The sequence below is a fragment of the Colossoma macropomum genome, unplaced genomic scaffold (genome assembly GCF_904425465.1).
Source record: "Colossoma macropomum unplaced genomic scaffold, Colossoma_macropomum, whole genome shotgun sequence".
Classification (NCBI taxonomy): Eukaryota; Metazoa; Chordata; class Actinopteri; order Characiformes; family Serrasalmidae; genus Colossoma; species Colossoma macropomum.
This window is the reverse complement of record NW_023494798.1, coordinates 3,574,424-3,590,655: the sequence shown is the minus strand read 5'-3', so window position 1 is coordinate 3,590,655 and position 16,232 is coordinate 3,574,424. Positions and strand designations below refer to the sequence as shown.

The window sequence follows — 16,232 nt, the reverse complement described above, 5'->3', positions numbered from 1 at the left end:
CCATGACTTAGTACGGCTTGGGAATGGCATAATTAAGCCTTGACCACAGCTTATAAGGCATGATCTCATTCCCATGCCATAATGCTTCATGACCATGCATCATTTTCATTTATTTGGGATGTCACAAGCAGGGATCCGTATGTCTGTATATCACTTACAGACTGTATGTCATTGTATGTATTGAACACATAGGGAAAGTCTGCTTGTGTTCTTGTTCCCCTTTTGTTGATATCTGTTATTGGTTATTTACTGATCCTTGATTTTAGTAACAGTTTTCAAAAACATTGCTTTGTTAGAACTTTACAAAGATCTAATGATCACAATTTGGGCCAAAGTGATTTGGGAATTCTGCCAAATCCCTCTAAGTAAAAATAACTGACATGTGCTGGTCAGGAGAGGCACTAGCCGTTTACTGAAGTAAGAGCCACTGGCATGTGCCACTCAGGAGTGGCAGATGTCTGCTTATCACATGTGACCAAGTGCCAAGTTGTGAAAATTCTTCCAACATGAGATTGGAAATGCATACATTTTAGTTCAGAGAAATGCAATCATCTACATTTTGATACATGATTTAAAAGCCAATAATGCTAGTTAAATAACATAATTTCAATGCAGAGTGTAGCTGTATGGGTGAAGTTGGTTGGCACATGGATTTTGGAGTTGGTTGGCACATCAGCCTGTAATAGGGTTACAACATATTTATATATAAACATATAAGGTTTCATTTCCTCAACAATATATGCATATAATTAATTGTTATGCTTTAATAAAGACTAATGAAGGGAAGAAAGCGGCACAATTTTATTTTTCTTGCTGTTGTTTTAATTTTTTAATTACTTTGGACTGTTATGACCAAGGATACTAGTGATCTATCACCTGTTATACACCAGCTGTTCCTACAAGGTACTTACAGTAGACCTACAACTTCAGGCCTTTTTGACTTGTGTAATTTGAAATTTTCTCACACACACACACACACACACACACACAAAGCTCCTGTGGTACTATCCAAGCTGCTGTTCTACAGCAGGTGGCAGTAATGCCTTCAGTGAACAATAGCTGACCGAGTTTATACTCTTCATTTAGATACATTGACTATTTGTACTTATTTTATAATTGTTCCTCACAAGTAGCCTTTGTTGGAGTGGAATAAGGATGGAGAGATGGATGAAAGAATAATAATATCTATTACACTCTTTGTAGGCCTCACTTTTAACACTGAAAGTGTTGTTCTAACTAGGTCACCAGTAGGCGTCCAAACTAAAGAGAACATTGCACTTTGTTTTTCAAGAAAGATATGTTTTGGTTGGCTTCAACCTCTTAAATGGCCAAGCATGTCCAAACATCTATTATTTATTTTTTTTTAAATTCAGTATTCAACAAATACTTTTCTTTACAAAATCACATAGTAGTGGGCCGTTTCCTGACCACTTCAGAAGATCATTGCAAAAGTAGCATTCCTCACAATACAGCATGAGCGGAGTGCAGCATCTGGTCTCCGTTTCCACTTGCTAAGAATGTTCCTATCTTGTGCTGTGCTTTGTGTTGACTTGGCTGCCCCTCCCAGCAGTTGTCACTGTTCTCTGTCTCAATGAACCATGTTTGAGGCTCAGCCCACTCCCACCAATACTTGCCCCTACTTTACTGGATGGACTGCTAGCTAGATTTTGTTGTCTCCGGTGGAATGCGTGGTGCATCCGACAGCAATCTAGGCTTCTGCTGAGTTCTGCTGTGTGGGATGGTGATGTCGGGTTTCTTCTTTCGATCCATGTCCTTAGTTCTTTGTTAGTTGAGTCCAGGAACTGCTCAAGTATTATCCAGTCACCAATTTCCTCATTTGTGTGCTGCTTTGGAGTCATCCACTTCTTGTACAAGTCTTTAATCTTGCCTGAAGCTCTTTGGCTGTTTCCCCACTCAGCACTTCTCTGGAGCGAAATCTCAACCTGAATGTTTCTTTGTTGATCTCATATTTGTGCAGGATGGCTTCTTTGACTTCGTCATAATCACAAGACCACTCAACGTCTATTGTGACACAAGCCACTCATGTCTTTCCACTCAGCAGTGGTAGTAAAGGCAGGACCCAATCTTCTCTTGGCTGTATGTACCTGTGCAATTCTCTCAAACATTGTGAGACACTGCATTATGTCATCATCTTCTTGCAAGGGTGACACGTTTGGGCACAGCAGCAACTTTGTGTTAGTTACTGCTGTTTTTAAAGATAATATATAAATGTGGCATTAATGTGTATGTACTTGGTTGCTGTATTTATCTACAGATAATGCAGTCGTTATGTACACCAGTACATACATTTGAATGTAAAGCTGTGGCTATGTTAAATTGTTGCAGTCCTTTCAATTCTGTAAGCCAATTAAATCCATCTGGCAATGTTGTGCTCTCTGACTTGAGTCCTGTTGCAGCCTATAACCAACTTAGTTAATGTGAATGTGCTGTTTTGGTGTATACAGCTTTTCTTCTAATTGTAACAAGGCTAATTCCTATCCACATGTTCTGGACTAAGTTTAATGGGAAAGCTCCAAGTGAATAATGTGTAAATATAATAAGTACTAAGTTTGGGCTAGACAAAAAAATGAGGGTTAGGTTTTCAAATGACCTTAAAAAGATCTAGACAAATGGCTGCATTGTGTATATACGAAGCTAACTTAAAATAAGCACATTTTTAATATAAGGTGGTAAACCTTAGTGCTCCTTCTACAATTGGTGTAGGGGTCTCAAAGAGCCTTGGAGGGAACTTTACCCATAAGGTGTTTCTTGGTATTCTGCTCTGGCCTAAACATGATTATGAAACACTTGGAAGCAAAAAGACAAATAAACAATCCAAAGCTTGAAGCCAGAATAGCAAATATCTCTACAGCTACAGTGAACTTTCCAGGTGAGTTTACATAAGCTGGGATAAAGCTGATCCAAACCGCACAGAATATGAGCATGCTGAATGTGATGAACTTGGCTTCATTGAAATTATCAGGCAGCTTCCGTGCTAGAAAAGCCAAAATAAAACACAAAAGAGCCAGAAATCCTATATAACCCAGCACAGCCCAGAAACCTATAGCTGAACCTAATCCACATTCCAGTATTATCCTTTCCTTGTATTGCTTCAGATTTTTGAAGGGGAGAGGAGGAGATATTGTCAACCAAAGAACACAAATAAGGACCTGTATGAGAGTGAAGGCGAGAACACTGAGTCTCTGCTGTGGAGGCCCAAACCATTTCATGGCATTACTGCCTGGAAGTGTAGCTCTGAAGGCCATTAACACCACTATTGTTTTCCCCAGAACACAGGAGATGCAGAGGACGAAGGTGATCCCAAACGTTGTGTGGCGCAGCATACAGGACCACTCAGAGGGCTGACCAATGAAAGTAAGTGAGCAGAGGAAACACAGAGTCAATGAGAAGAGCAGCAGGAAGCTCAGCTCTGAGTTGTTGGCTCGGACGATGGGAGACATTCTGTGTTTGTAGAAGACAGCAGTCACACATACAGCCACAAAGGCCCCAGTGATGGAGAACACTGTCAGGATGATGCTCAGAGAGTCGTCCCAGGACAGAAACTCCACAGGTTTGGGAAGGCAGCTGTCTCGCTGAGCATTAGGCCAGAACTCAGGAGGGCAGCGCACACAGTTCAAAGAGTCTAAAAGATTAGAAAGACATATTCAGAATCTTATTTTAGTAAGAGCCACAATACAATAAAACAATAAGTATGAGTCTCCCCAGACAAATTGCCCACTGCACTGGTGATATTCAACCTGTCTTGTTACTGATCTCTCCTTCTGCACATGGTATACAGTCATAGCAGCAGACTGGCTTTCCTTTCTGCACAGCCTTCCTGGTCCCTGGAGGACAGCTCTCACTGCACACAGATCTTGGCACCTTCAAGACAACAGACAAAGGCAAATCATTTAAGGTTTGCCAAAAATAAAAATATATAAATAAATACATTTCACAATACTTTGCACAGATATTTAAATACATATGTTATGACATTACTATCATTTGAATTAAAAGTCTTATAATTTGTATTAGCAGAGAGAAATTAGGTTAATCAGGAACTCGTATTATTGAAATGTTTCATCAGATTTCATCAAATATTGCTAAGGAAATTCCAAGTTACATTTGTACATTTGAGCATTAGTTTGGATGTTTATCACAGTTACAGTGTTCTTTGTTACAGTTTATTAGTGCACTCTGTGTTGCTGTTGTAAAGGAAAACAATTGGCTGTGGCATCTACTTGGACAAAAAATGTATATGTATAGAATGAAATAAAATTAAAGATATAATAAATAAATAAATAAATAAATAAATAAATAACGAAAGCGTGATTTGATACCGATCATTATGTACTCTCTTATTTGTTCTATTATCAGTACTCCATAGCTGTTTAATACCAGCGACAATTTAGTGCTGTCATTATCCAAGTGTTTACAGCAAAGCACAGTTAGTGTAACCTAATTGTTTTAATCGTCTGATCATTATTAACATGATCTTCGTTTGTCTGAGTGGGTATATCGTCGCTGCAAAATAACTGAGTTATTCTATGTGTGGTCAGATTGTACTGGAAGTACCTCGGTCTGTCCCCCCATCCAGCTGATAGCTCTGCTCATACTGAACTCTTGGCCTCTTGGTCTGGATGAGTCATAGTGACCCACAGTCACAAAGTCCAGTCCACCATCTCTATTAAACTGCCAGTTTATGAGCTCGTAGACGGCCACAGGATCACCACTGGAATCAAAGGAGACCTGGAAACCATTCTTTGTAGTGAAGTCCACTCTCTTGAGCTGGTCGAGTATCTGCAGTGGAACACATAATTTCATATATGTTCATAACATAGTTTCAAAATATTACTAAAAAGAGTTATAATTTATAATTGATGAATGTTGACATAGCGATTTATTGTGAATGATTATTCGGGCCATTCTACCATTTCGGTGTCTGATGGTGTCTTACAACTGTGAAACTATGAAAATGAGCTGAAAATAAAAATAAAGCACAGAGAAGTGATATATATTAATGGGATGTTTATTTTAGAGACTTTTCATGTTGTGTGTTTGTAAAATTAGCGTGTCATCAGTTGCTTCACTGAAATGTATTGATGAGAAGCGGCAGTTTCGGCGCATATTTTATTATAAACATGCATTGAATAATTCTGTTATAAAATTTTATTTCTTCTTTTTAGTATTATTATTTTTTTGTACATACGATCTAATAAAAAACTTGTCCTGATGAAGTTGTCAGTGTGGAAACAGACATGTAAAATGCCATTTAGAGAAATTCTAATTTTGCTGAAATTTTGCAGTTTTATACCTGCCATGGTGTGAATTTAGCGCTCTTGTCGCACTGCGATTCATTACAGATAACACCGTGGATGGCATGCGCTATGGCATACGTAGCTTTATACACGATGTTTGTGACGCGCAGCTGGGACGTGTCTGTATATGGGTTCTGCAGCGCGCGGACATCCTCGCTGCCGTCACATTTCCGCGCGCCCCCTGAGGAGCCTTTCAGGCTACAGCTGAACGAGCTCTCCCAAAACTCCGTTAGTAGAGGCGATTTCAGTGCTTGTTCTGGAGAGAGATCCAGAAGAAACTCACGAAGACCTGGAATCACTGAGCGGGGGATCCCAAATCCTATCGCCCCAGCGCACATGTTAAAGCGCAGAAAATCTGGATCCATAATCCACGCTTCACTGCCGATCCACTGAAGGGGAGGCGGCGGCTGTCTTGTCAGCTCCTCTAACAGAAACCTCATTTCACCTGGTTGAATAAACGCTACTATAACCCGGGCTGTTGATCTGCGGATGACGTTTGCCACTCTCTCCAGCTTACTGCGCGGTTGTGTTCTGTAGTAGGACTCGGAGTACTCCACACAGATGCCCTCCTCCTGCGCAGCCTTTAGAAACGACGCCATTCCATAATTTCCATAGTCTGTGTCGCTGCGCACTGCCCCAATCCATGTCCAGCCAAAGCGCTTGACTGTTTTTGCTAGGGCAGCCGCTTGGTGATGGTCACTAGGTATGGTCCTGAAGAAGGCAGGAAACTGACGCTTATCGCTCAGACATGCGCAGGTTGCGAAGTGACTCACCTGATATTCAGTATTGAAAGGAAGAAGGACACTTTATGTTTGTTCTTTATTTACTAAACGTTATGACATACATAAAATTGCACCATGTAGTTCATCCTACACTCACCTGTGGAATTCCAAAGAGTCCCAGCATTCTGGCCATGCTTATTGATGGACTGGAATTAGACTCTCCCACGAGAGCAGGAACAGCGGCGGCTGCAGATTTTGAACAGGAATCAGTATGATTGAAAAATGGTTCCATCCCGTTTGCAAACTGAAATGCAACTTTCGTTGCCATCGGCACTGCAGCGCACGCGTCGTGTATCTGGTATCCTAACGTGATTCCCGGCAGGAGATCTGTTTTGTTGTTGATCTCGTGGATGGCGAACTCCATGGCACGGACGATTCGCAGCCACCTGAAATTCAAACTGTTTAGAATAATAAAATATAAAAATAGATGAAGTTAGCGTTTTTTTTTTTCTTTTTTAATATATATATATATATATATATATATATACATATATATATATATATATATATATATATATATATTACCACATATTTTCAAAAATCACTAAATGCTCATGATGGCAAAATATTGTTAGTTTGATTCTTTTGACTGTTGACTGTTCACTTTACACTCACAGACAGACCTCCCAGAGCACTGTGGCTGCAGTGGTTGTCTGGTGTAGCTGTTCTGCTCTGAAGTCGTGTAGAAATGAACGGAAAAAATTCCCCCGATTATAAAATCTCCATTCATTGAAAGTCCAGGCATCTGAGGATCAGCCCACAGCCTGCAGCTGACCGGGTCACTGTTGCTGGCTGCTACACTGAGCCCAATTAACCACAGCCTTAGTACAAACATCATTCAAATTGAAGTGAGCTGCATGGTATACTTGACAGTTCCCAGCCCTCTGTTTGCCACAGTGGCTGCCTTTAAATAGCAACCTTGTCATGATGCTCTGGGGGTATGAGTTTGGACTCAGGAGGTGTGGCTATATCTTGAGTAGTAATTACAAAGATGAACAACATTTTTTTTTTTTTGTTCTCTTATGTATTATCTTGTAATGCAAAACCCAGGTAATCCCTATTTATTCAAATAATGTCTCCTTCGTAACACCCCTTAGATGCGAAACCATCTAACTACTCTTTAAGTAACCTCAATGCACAGTTTAACACAGTCTGAGGAGAACACAGAATTACAGTCTAAATGGATGGAGGACATTGTCCACAGTTTACTGACTGTACACTTCTGGGTTTCACTAAAATTATAAGTAAAACATTTCCCTGTTTCAATATAATAATGCCCCAGTACACAACATTAGATCCATACAGTGATGGTTTGCTGAATTTGCTGTGGAAAAATGTGACTGACCTGCAGATATTTCTGACCCCTTATTCAAACCCCTTATGAACAAATTGTAACACAGGCCTTATCACCTACCCTTCTACCTGCCCAAACTCACTATTACTCTGAGTTAATGCAAATGTCCGAAGCAACTTTCCAAAATCTAATGCAAAGCCTTCCTAGAAGACTGGATCGCTAATGTTGCAAAATGAGAATATAGCACATGGGGAGTTGATGTGGTAATTACATTCCATATTTTAGTACATGTTTCCTGCTTTATAACTGCACAAGTGAAAGTGATATTTGGGTGCATCCAGTGTTTCTCCCCTTTCGTCCGAGACACATGAAGCCACATTTTTTTCAACCCCATTGCACAGTTAAACACACCCTAGGACAGGGGTGCACAACTCCGGTCCTAGAGTGCCGGTGTCCAGCACAGTTTGATGATTTACCTACTAAGAAACTCCTGATTGCATTTATCTGTTAATTGGCAGGTTTAGTTGGTGTGTTTAAGTAGGGAAACCTCCAAACTGTGCTGGACACCGGCCTTCCAGGACAGGTGCACCCCTGCCCTAGGAGAAGGCAGCTGAAATGGCGGCTAAAAGATTCTGCATCACTTCAGTGGCATATCATACAAGTTTATACATATTGTAGCATTTACCACTCTTAAAAGAGACACAGACTGTGCACAAATTATGTGTTTTATTAAAGTTGTTTGCAGCCACAGACCCAGAATAAACATGCAGAACATTATTTGAGCACGCTATACAAAACAAAAGCCCTCGGCCCCTGAGGACCATAAAGTCTTTGAATTGAATGGGCAGCGGCCCTCTTCTCCTGGGATGTGCCAGGATGGGAGACTCCCTTGGCTGGGGAGACATCTGTACTGACTGGTGCAGGTAGGCACCAACTCTGTGGCATCCTCTTCAACAGTCCAGTGGAGACTGACGCGGTAAATGCATTCTGCTTTCTTTGCCATTTTATGTGTCATCAATACTGGCAGGGTCAGCCACTATCACTGTGCAGAGACGAACTGTAGTACTTTCCAGCTTGAACTCAGCAGGTACCAGTCCTGGCCAGTCACTGTAACTGTCGATCACATGTACACCAGAGCAGTTCATAGATCTCCAGTGGCAATGGAAATGAAACCTGATATGTGTTTTCTCTCAACCTCAGTCACTGTTTGGTTGCTGGCTGTGCTGTCAAACCCTAAAAATATCTTCCATCAACGAGGAATCTGTACCAATTACCACTATGAAAGAAGACACTGCTTAGGTGCAAGTTGTGTGCATTATTAAATGATGTTTTAAGCCTCTGTTATGTCATAGAGAAAGGAAGGCTTTAGATTAAAACCTAGCTCAATGTCAGCTCATGTCTGCACTCTCAGGCTTCAATTTCTTGACTGTCAGATTTCTTCAAGTTGTAATGCATAAATGCAGCTAAGTAAGGCTAGCCCCACAATTCAAACAGGATTCATTGTCAGAACAAACCCATATAAATCTCCAACTCAAACAGCACTGGAGGGTCCTAAGTTGATTCTTGGCACGTTGCTGTTACTTAAAAATGAGAATGAATTAGACAAATAGCCAAAACAAAGCTTGAGGCCAGAATAGCGAATAACAATATAGTGACAGTGAACCTCCCATGGGAGCTGACATAAACCTGAATAAAAGTAAGCCTAACTGCACAGAATATGAGCATGCTGAATGTGATGAGGCCAGTTCCAATCCAAAAGTGATGAGCTGCATCAATGTATAGAGGTTTAACTCATTAACAAACTATATTTTTAAATCCACTTGATGCTTAACAGTGTTAGGGTTAATATTAGTACGTAGAGTGAGGGCCAGACTCTATGGTGATGTTAAGTTGAGGGCTGGTGTTAGGACAAAGTAAGGAATTTCAGTAGATATTTAATAGTGTGTAAGCAAAGTGCACAATAGCCCTGTCCATATCCCACTACTACTTTATGCAATCATTGACTGGATTGAGTGAAAAAAAAAATGAACAATTTCAACAATTATAATAAAATACCTGTTATTTAGGCTATAGCTGAACGAGCTCTCACACAATTCTTGGCAGAGGCCATTTCAGTGCTTGTTCTGGAGAGAGGTCCAGAAGAAACTCACGAAGACCTGGAATCACTGAGTGGGGGACCCAAAACCTTTCGCCCCAGCACACATGTTAAAGCGCAGAATATCTGGCTGTATGATCTACGTTTCGCTGCCGTTCCACTGTGGTGAATGACTGCATTTCTATACATTTTTTGTAACTGCTCCTAATGCAGCATCATTGGACATTTTAACACAGCTGGAGGAGAAAACTAACTGCCAATTCTGTTAGCTCAGATGCTCTCCGTGGTGACGAAGAGGGAACTGATTCCATGTTCCCTGTGGATGTCGGATAAAATATTCAATTGTCATATGTATGTGTGATTTTCGAGTGTCCCAAAATTATGTTTTTCTACCCAGTTTAGTCGAGGCCAATTCCCATCCATCAGTATAGGCTCATTTTATTTAGAAAGTCCCCAATAGACCATTTATAGATATTTACCTCATTAAGAAGTAATCTTTTGAAAATCAGCTGATTCTCAACAATGTGAGCACTAGTTCAAGTACCAGTTTTAGGCTTAAGACCAGAGTGGGGACTGAGGCGAGGTTTTTGGCTCAGGTTAAGTTTAGGTCAAGGTAAGTAAATTAAATAGGTAAGTAGTAGAATGTAACGCTAATGCAAAATAAGCACAACGTTAGGTTTATAAAGGACGTTTGCTGAATTTAGAGGAATAATTTTACTGATAAGCATATAGCTCTGACTTCAACCACATCAAACACCATCTGGAATACATTAGAACACCAGGCCAAACCTTATGACCCAACATGTGCCCAACCTCATTAATACTCTTGTGGCTGAACAAAAGCAAATGCCCACAGAAATGTTCCAAAATGTTGTGGAAAGTCATCCAAGAAGATAAGATGGCTTTCAAAGCACAAATGAGGGGGCAATTCCGTATTAATGCCAGGGGAAAGAAATGTTGAAACATCACATTAATTCTAACTCCCACTTACACAACATCACTGGATAGTTAATTGCACTAAAGTCGAAGACAAACCAATTCCTTGCCTCTGTTTAGGATGAGTAATGGGGACAGAAAGATGCCCAATCTACCCACCATGTCTCAGCAATGGAGAGGCCTGCCATTACTCGATTAAGGTTAATATTGCATGGCATAATAAATAAAATATATAAAAGTGATCATAAGGATTCCATTTGATAAAGAAGTATAATCAAAACCTGATGAAAGACAGAACAATTCAGGTTCATTTGGAATCAAAAATGAGTATGTATTATTATTTAAGTAGCACATGTAAAAATCTTGCTTGTACATACTTAGACATTACAACATAAAATATAATATAACTAAAAAGGTGTTATATTGAAGCTGCTATTCACAAATAAACCTCACCATGGACCAGTATGTTTAAAAAAAAATGCTAAATCATATTGTGATATGTAAAATTTGTGCAAAAGTCTCAAAACGTTTTGGAGGGAACTTTACCCATAAGGTGTTTCTTGGTATTCTGTTCTGGCCTAAACATGATAATGAAACACTTGGAAGCAAAAATACAAAGAATCAAACCAAAGCTTGAGGCCAGAATAGCAAATATCTCTACAGCTACAGTGAACTTTCCAGGTGAGTTTACATAAGCTGGAATAAAACTGATCCAAACTGCACAGAATATGAGCATGCTGAATGTGATGAACTTGGCTTCATTAAAGTTATCAGGCAGCTTCCGTGCTAGAAAAGCCAAAATAAAACACAAAAGAGCCAGAAATCCTATATAACCCAGCACAGCCCAGAAACCTATAGCTGAACCTAATCCACATTCCAGTAATATCCTTTCCTTGTATTGCTTCAGATTTTTGAAGGGGAGAGGAGGAGATATTGTCAACCAAAGAACACAAATAAGGACCTGTATGAGAGTGAAGGTGAGAACACTGAGTCTCTGCTGTGGAGGCCCAAACCATTTCATGACATTACTGCCTGGAAGTGTAGCTCTGAAGGCCATTAACACCACTATTGTTTTCCCCAGAACACAGGAGATGCAGAGGACGAAGGTGATCCCAAACGCTGTGTGACGCAGCATACAGGACCACTCAGAGGGCCGACCAATAAAAGTCAGTGAGCAGAGGAAACACAGAGTCAGTGAGAAGAGCAGCAGGAAGCTCAGCTCTGAGCTGTTGGCTCGGACGATTGGAGAAGTTCTGTGTTTGTAGAAGACAGCAGCCACACACAAAGCTATGAAGGCCCCAGTGATGGAGAACACTGTCAGAATGATGCTCAGAGTGTCATCCTAGGACAGAAACTCCACAGGCTTGGGAAGACAGCTGTCTTGCTGGGTGTTGGGCCAGAACTCAGAGGGGCAGCGACCACAGTTCAAAGAGTCTTAAACATTAGAAAAAACATATTTAGAACCGTACATTAAAAAGAACAGCAAGGGATTGAGAAAAATAATAATAAATTAGGGCTGTCCCCAGCACTGTGTGTGATACACAACCTGTCTTGTTACTGATCTCTCCTTCTGCACATGGTACACAGTCATAGTAGCAGACTGGCTTTCCTTTCTGCACAGCCTTCCTGGTTCCTGGAGGACAGCTCTCACTGCACACAGATCTTGGCACCTGAAACACATTAGACAAATGCAAATCATTCAAAGTTTGTCAAAAAAAGTCTCATATGCACAATTCTTTGTATAATTTTCAACAATTATAGTCAATTTTTTATTATTATTATTATTTTTTTTTTCATTTATTTTTGAGTTGGTATTTCTATTTTGTTGATTATATAAAATTACAAAGTCTTGCATTAAAACAGTCCTGGAAGTGTTACGAAAAAAAACAAAAAAAACAAAACAAAAAAAACCATTTTAGATTTATTTACTCTTGAATGATATTTGATCGCATTTAGCGTGAGATTTCATTATTATTAGGCAGACATTATTTAGGCGGTTTGCTGGTTTCTGTTAAACATTTCTTATTGTTGAATTTTTTCATTAGTTATAATCAAATTTTATCACATTAAGCATATTCCAAGTTCTCTTTGTGGTACTTTTTAGTTTTGGGTGTTTATTACAGGTAATTGATATAAAACATATTACGGTGCTGTTTGCTCCAGTTTATTAGTAAAGCATGTTTTACTGTTGTATAGGTAAACAGTTGGCTGTGGCATGTATTTGGACAGAAATAATAAGAGAGAACAGGGAGTACCTCAGTCTGTCCCCCCACCCAGATGATAGCTCTGCTTATACTGAACTCCTGGCCTCTTGGTCTGGATGAGTCATAGTGGCCCACAGTCACAAAATCCAAACCTCCGTCTTTATTAAACTGCCAGTTTATGAGCTCGTAGACGGCCACAGGATCACCATTGGAATCAAAGGAGACCTGAAAAACATTGTTTTTGGTGAAGTACACTCTCTTCAGTTGGTCGAGTATCTGCAGTGGAACACATAATTTTTAAATTGATTAGACAAAATGTGATTTGAAACCTTGAACTAAACTTTTTAAATACATTACTTAAAAAAAAAAAATAATATGAATAATTTATTATTGATGAATTTACATAGAGACTCATGGTGAACGAATATTTGGGCCATTCTACCATTGCAGTGACTAATAGTGTCTCACAGCTGTGAAATTTTGAAAATGAACTAAAAAAAATCAGAAAATTATACATCAATGGGTTGTTCAGTTTAGTGACCTTGTTTCTCATGTTGAGCATTACTGAAATTAACATGTCAAACAGGGGCTTCACAGTTACTGCAAACATATTGTTTATAAGAAGCGGCAAATCCGACGCTTGTTTTTCAGTTGAAATTATAAACACGCATTGAATTATTTTATTCTAATCTATCATAGCTTTGTGTTGTTTGTAAAAATGTAAAATTATTTCTGATAATGACGCTTATCCCAACATATTTGTCAGTCGTGATGAAAATACATGAAATGTCATTTAGGAAACAAACAAGATAGTAGTTTTAAATGATTTGTCGTAGGAATATATATATATATATATATATATATATATATATATATATATATATATATATATATATATACACATTTCTGAGAAAATGTGTTTTTATTCATCTTATGTTGCTCAACCTCTGATATCGAACTGGTAGAAATGTCCAAGTAGCTTACTTAATATTTATTTATCAAAATGTGATGGTAAAAATAAAGTCGTACATATTGAAACTAAAAGGCAACCTAAGGAGCTGTTTATAAATGTAGCAGTTTTATACCTGCCATGGCGCAAATTTTGCCCTTTGGTCGCACTGAGTGTCGTTACAGATAACACCGTGGATGGCATGCGCTATGGCATACGTAGCTTTGTACACCAGGTTAGACTCGCGCAGCTGCGACGTGTCTGTATATGGATTCTGCAGCGCGGGGATATCCTCGCTGCCGTCACATTTCCGCGCGCCTTCTGAGGAGCCTTTTAGGCTACAGCTGAACGAGCTCTCCCAAAACTCCGTCAGCAGAGGTGATTCCAGTGCTTGTGCTGGAGAGAGATCCAGAAGAAACTCACGAAAACCTGCAATCACTGAGCGGGGGACCCCGAAACCTATCGCCCCAGCGCACATGTTAAAGCGCAGAACATCTGGATCCATGATCCACGCTTCACTTCCGATCCACTGAAGGGGAGGCGGCGGCTGTCTTACCAGTTCTCTCATCAGTAACCTCATTTCGCCAGATTGAAGAAACGCTACTATTACCCGGGCTGTTGATCTGCGGATGACGTTTGCCACTCTCTCCAGTTTACTGTGCGGTTGTGTTCTGTAGTAGGACTCGGAGTACTCCACACAGATGCCCTCCTCTTGCGCAGCCTTTAGAAACGACGCCATTCCATAATTTCTGTAGTCTATATCGCTTAACCTAGCACAGCCCACATAGCTGAACCTATTCCACATTCCAAGATTACTCTTTTTTAATATTTCTTAAGACTTTGAAATAGAAAAGGGGGTGATATTGTCAATCAAAGAACACAAATAATGACCTGTATGAGAGTGAAGGTGAGAACACTGAATCTCTGCTGTGGAGGCCCAAACCATTTCACAGCAGTACTACCTGGAAGTGTAGCTCTGAAGGTCATTATGAGCACTATTGTTGTCCCAAGAAAACGGGATATGGAGAGGATGAAGGTGAACTTTTAGTTGTTGGTGAATGATGGGAGAAGTTCTGTGTTTGTAGAAAACGGCAGCCACACATACAGCTATAAAGGCCCCAGTGATGGAGAACACTGTCAATGTATGTGTGTGTGTGTGTGTGTGTGTGTGTGTGTGTGTGTGTGTATTCAACAGTTCTTTTTTTTATAATATATAGCACATATGGATGTGGTCTTTGCTTTTCATGCTAGTTTGCTGGAGGCCAGTTCCCATCCACAAGTAATTAACTTAATTTATTTGTAAAGTCCCCAATACGTAATGTATACAGGTTCATTAACATTTTATTCAGTTGATTCTCAACAGTGTTAGGGTTAATATTAGTAAGAAGAGTGAGGGTGAGGCTTTCTGTTAAGGTAAGCTTAGGGCTGGTGTTAGGACAAACATAGGAAATTTTAATAGATATTAAATAGAATGCATGTGAAATGTACAGTAACTCTCTAAGTATTTACAGTGTTTTATTTAAATAATGTTACCCAAATACTACTACACCTTTGTGCAATCATTAAGTAGATTGAGTGAAAATGTATTTATAATAAAATACGTTTTTTTCCTATTTATTTATTTATTTATTTATTTTACTAAGATTGTAAAATTTGTATATTTTGATTTTATCTACATTTTATCTTCATGCAAAATTTTTGGTTTGGATGTATTTTAACCCTTGGAAACCTAAAATTATGAGCAAAAATAAACAATTAGCAGAAGGCAGACATGTTTTTATTGATTTTCTGTCCTCTTGGATTTGTGCTAAGTGTACAAGTACCAGTTTTAGGCTTGAGTTCACAGTGGAGACCAAGGTAAGGTTTATGGCTCAGATTAAGGTTAGGTCAAGGTTGGTAAATTAAATGGGTAAGTAGTGGAAAATAATGCTAATTCAAAATAAGCACAACATTAAGGAACGGTTTGCTGAATTTAGTGGAAAAAAAGTATTGATAAGCATATAGCTGTGACTGCAACCACATCAAACATCTGTGGAATAAGCTGGAACACCAAGCCTAAACTTATGACCCAAAATGTGCCCAGAGCACAAAAATGTAGTGGAAAGATGACTTTCAAAGCAGAAGTGAGGGAGCAATTCCTTATTAATGCCAGGGGTTTTGTAAAGAGATGTTGAAACAGCATATAGGAATGTAATGTTTGGGCGTACCTAGAATTTCTATTCCCTTGTCCAAGACACCTAAAACCATGACAATTCTAACTGCCACAAACACAACATCACTAGGTAGTTATATACACTAAAGTAAAAAACAAACAAACAAAAAAAAAAAACAATTCTTTTACCTCAGTTTAAAGATGGCACACATAATAGTATCAAGCTATTGTATTCCATGGCATAATAAATATTATCTAAAAAATTATCCTAAGGATTCATTTTTGATAAAGAAGGGTAATCAAAACCTGATGAAAGACAAGAGAATTCAGGTCAATTTGACATCAAATATTATTATCTATTATTATTTAAATAGTCTATGTAAAAATCTTAATTGTACATATTTAAATGCTACAGAGCTGTCGTAGTGAAGCTAATATGCACAAATAAACCTTACCATAAATCAGCGCATTTAAAAAACAGCCAAAAATTTGTGCTGGAGTC

At 39.1% G+C, this 16,232-nt stretch overlaps 1 protein-coding gene across 1 annotated transcript; it reads right to left on the bottom strand.

Moving 5' to 3' along the window:
• Window positions 1-2,729: 2,729 nt before the first annotated feature.
• Window positions 2,730-14,317, bottom strand: LOC118818446 (vomeronasal type-2 receptor 1-like). The gene is made up of 9 exons (XM_036585706.1): window positions 13,715-14,317; window positions 12,722-12,905; window positions 12,077-12,095; window positions 6,724-6,900; window positions 6,198-6,486; window positions 5,315-6,091; window positions 4,576-4,800; window positions 3,759-3,882; window positions 2,730-3,643 (listed from the first exon to the last, which is right to left on the bottom strand). The coding sequence occupies exons 1-9, from the start codon at window positions 14,315-14,317 to the stop codon at window positions 2,730-2,732; spliced, it is 3,312 nt and encodes a 1,103-aa protein (XP_036441599.1).
• Between the last annotated feature and the right edge of the window lie 1,915 nt (window positions 14,318-16,232).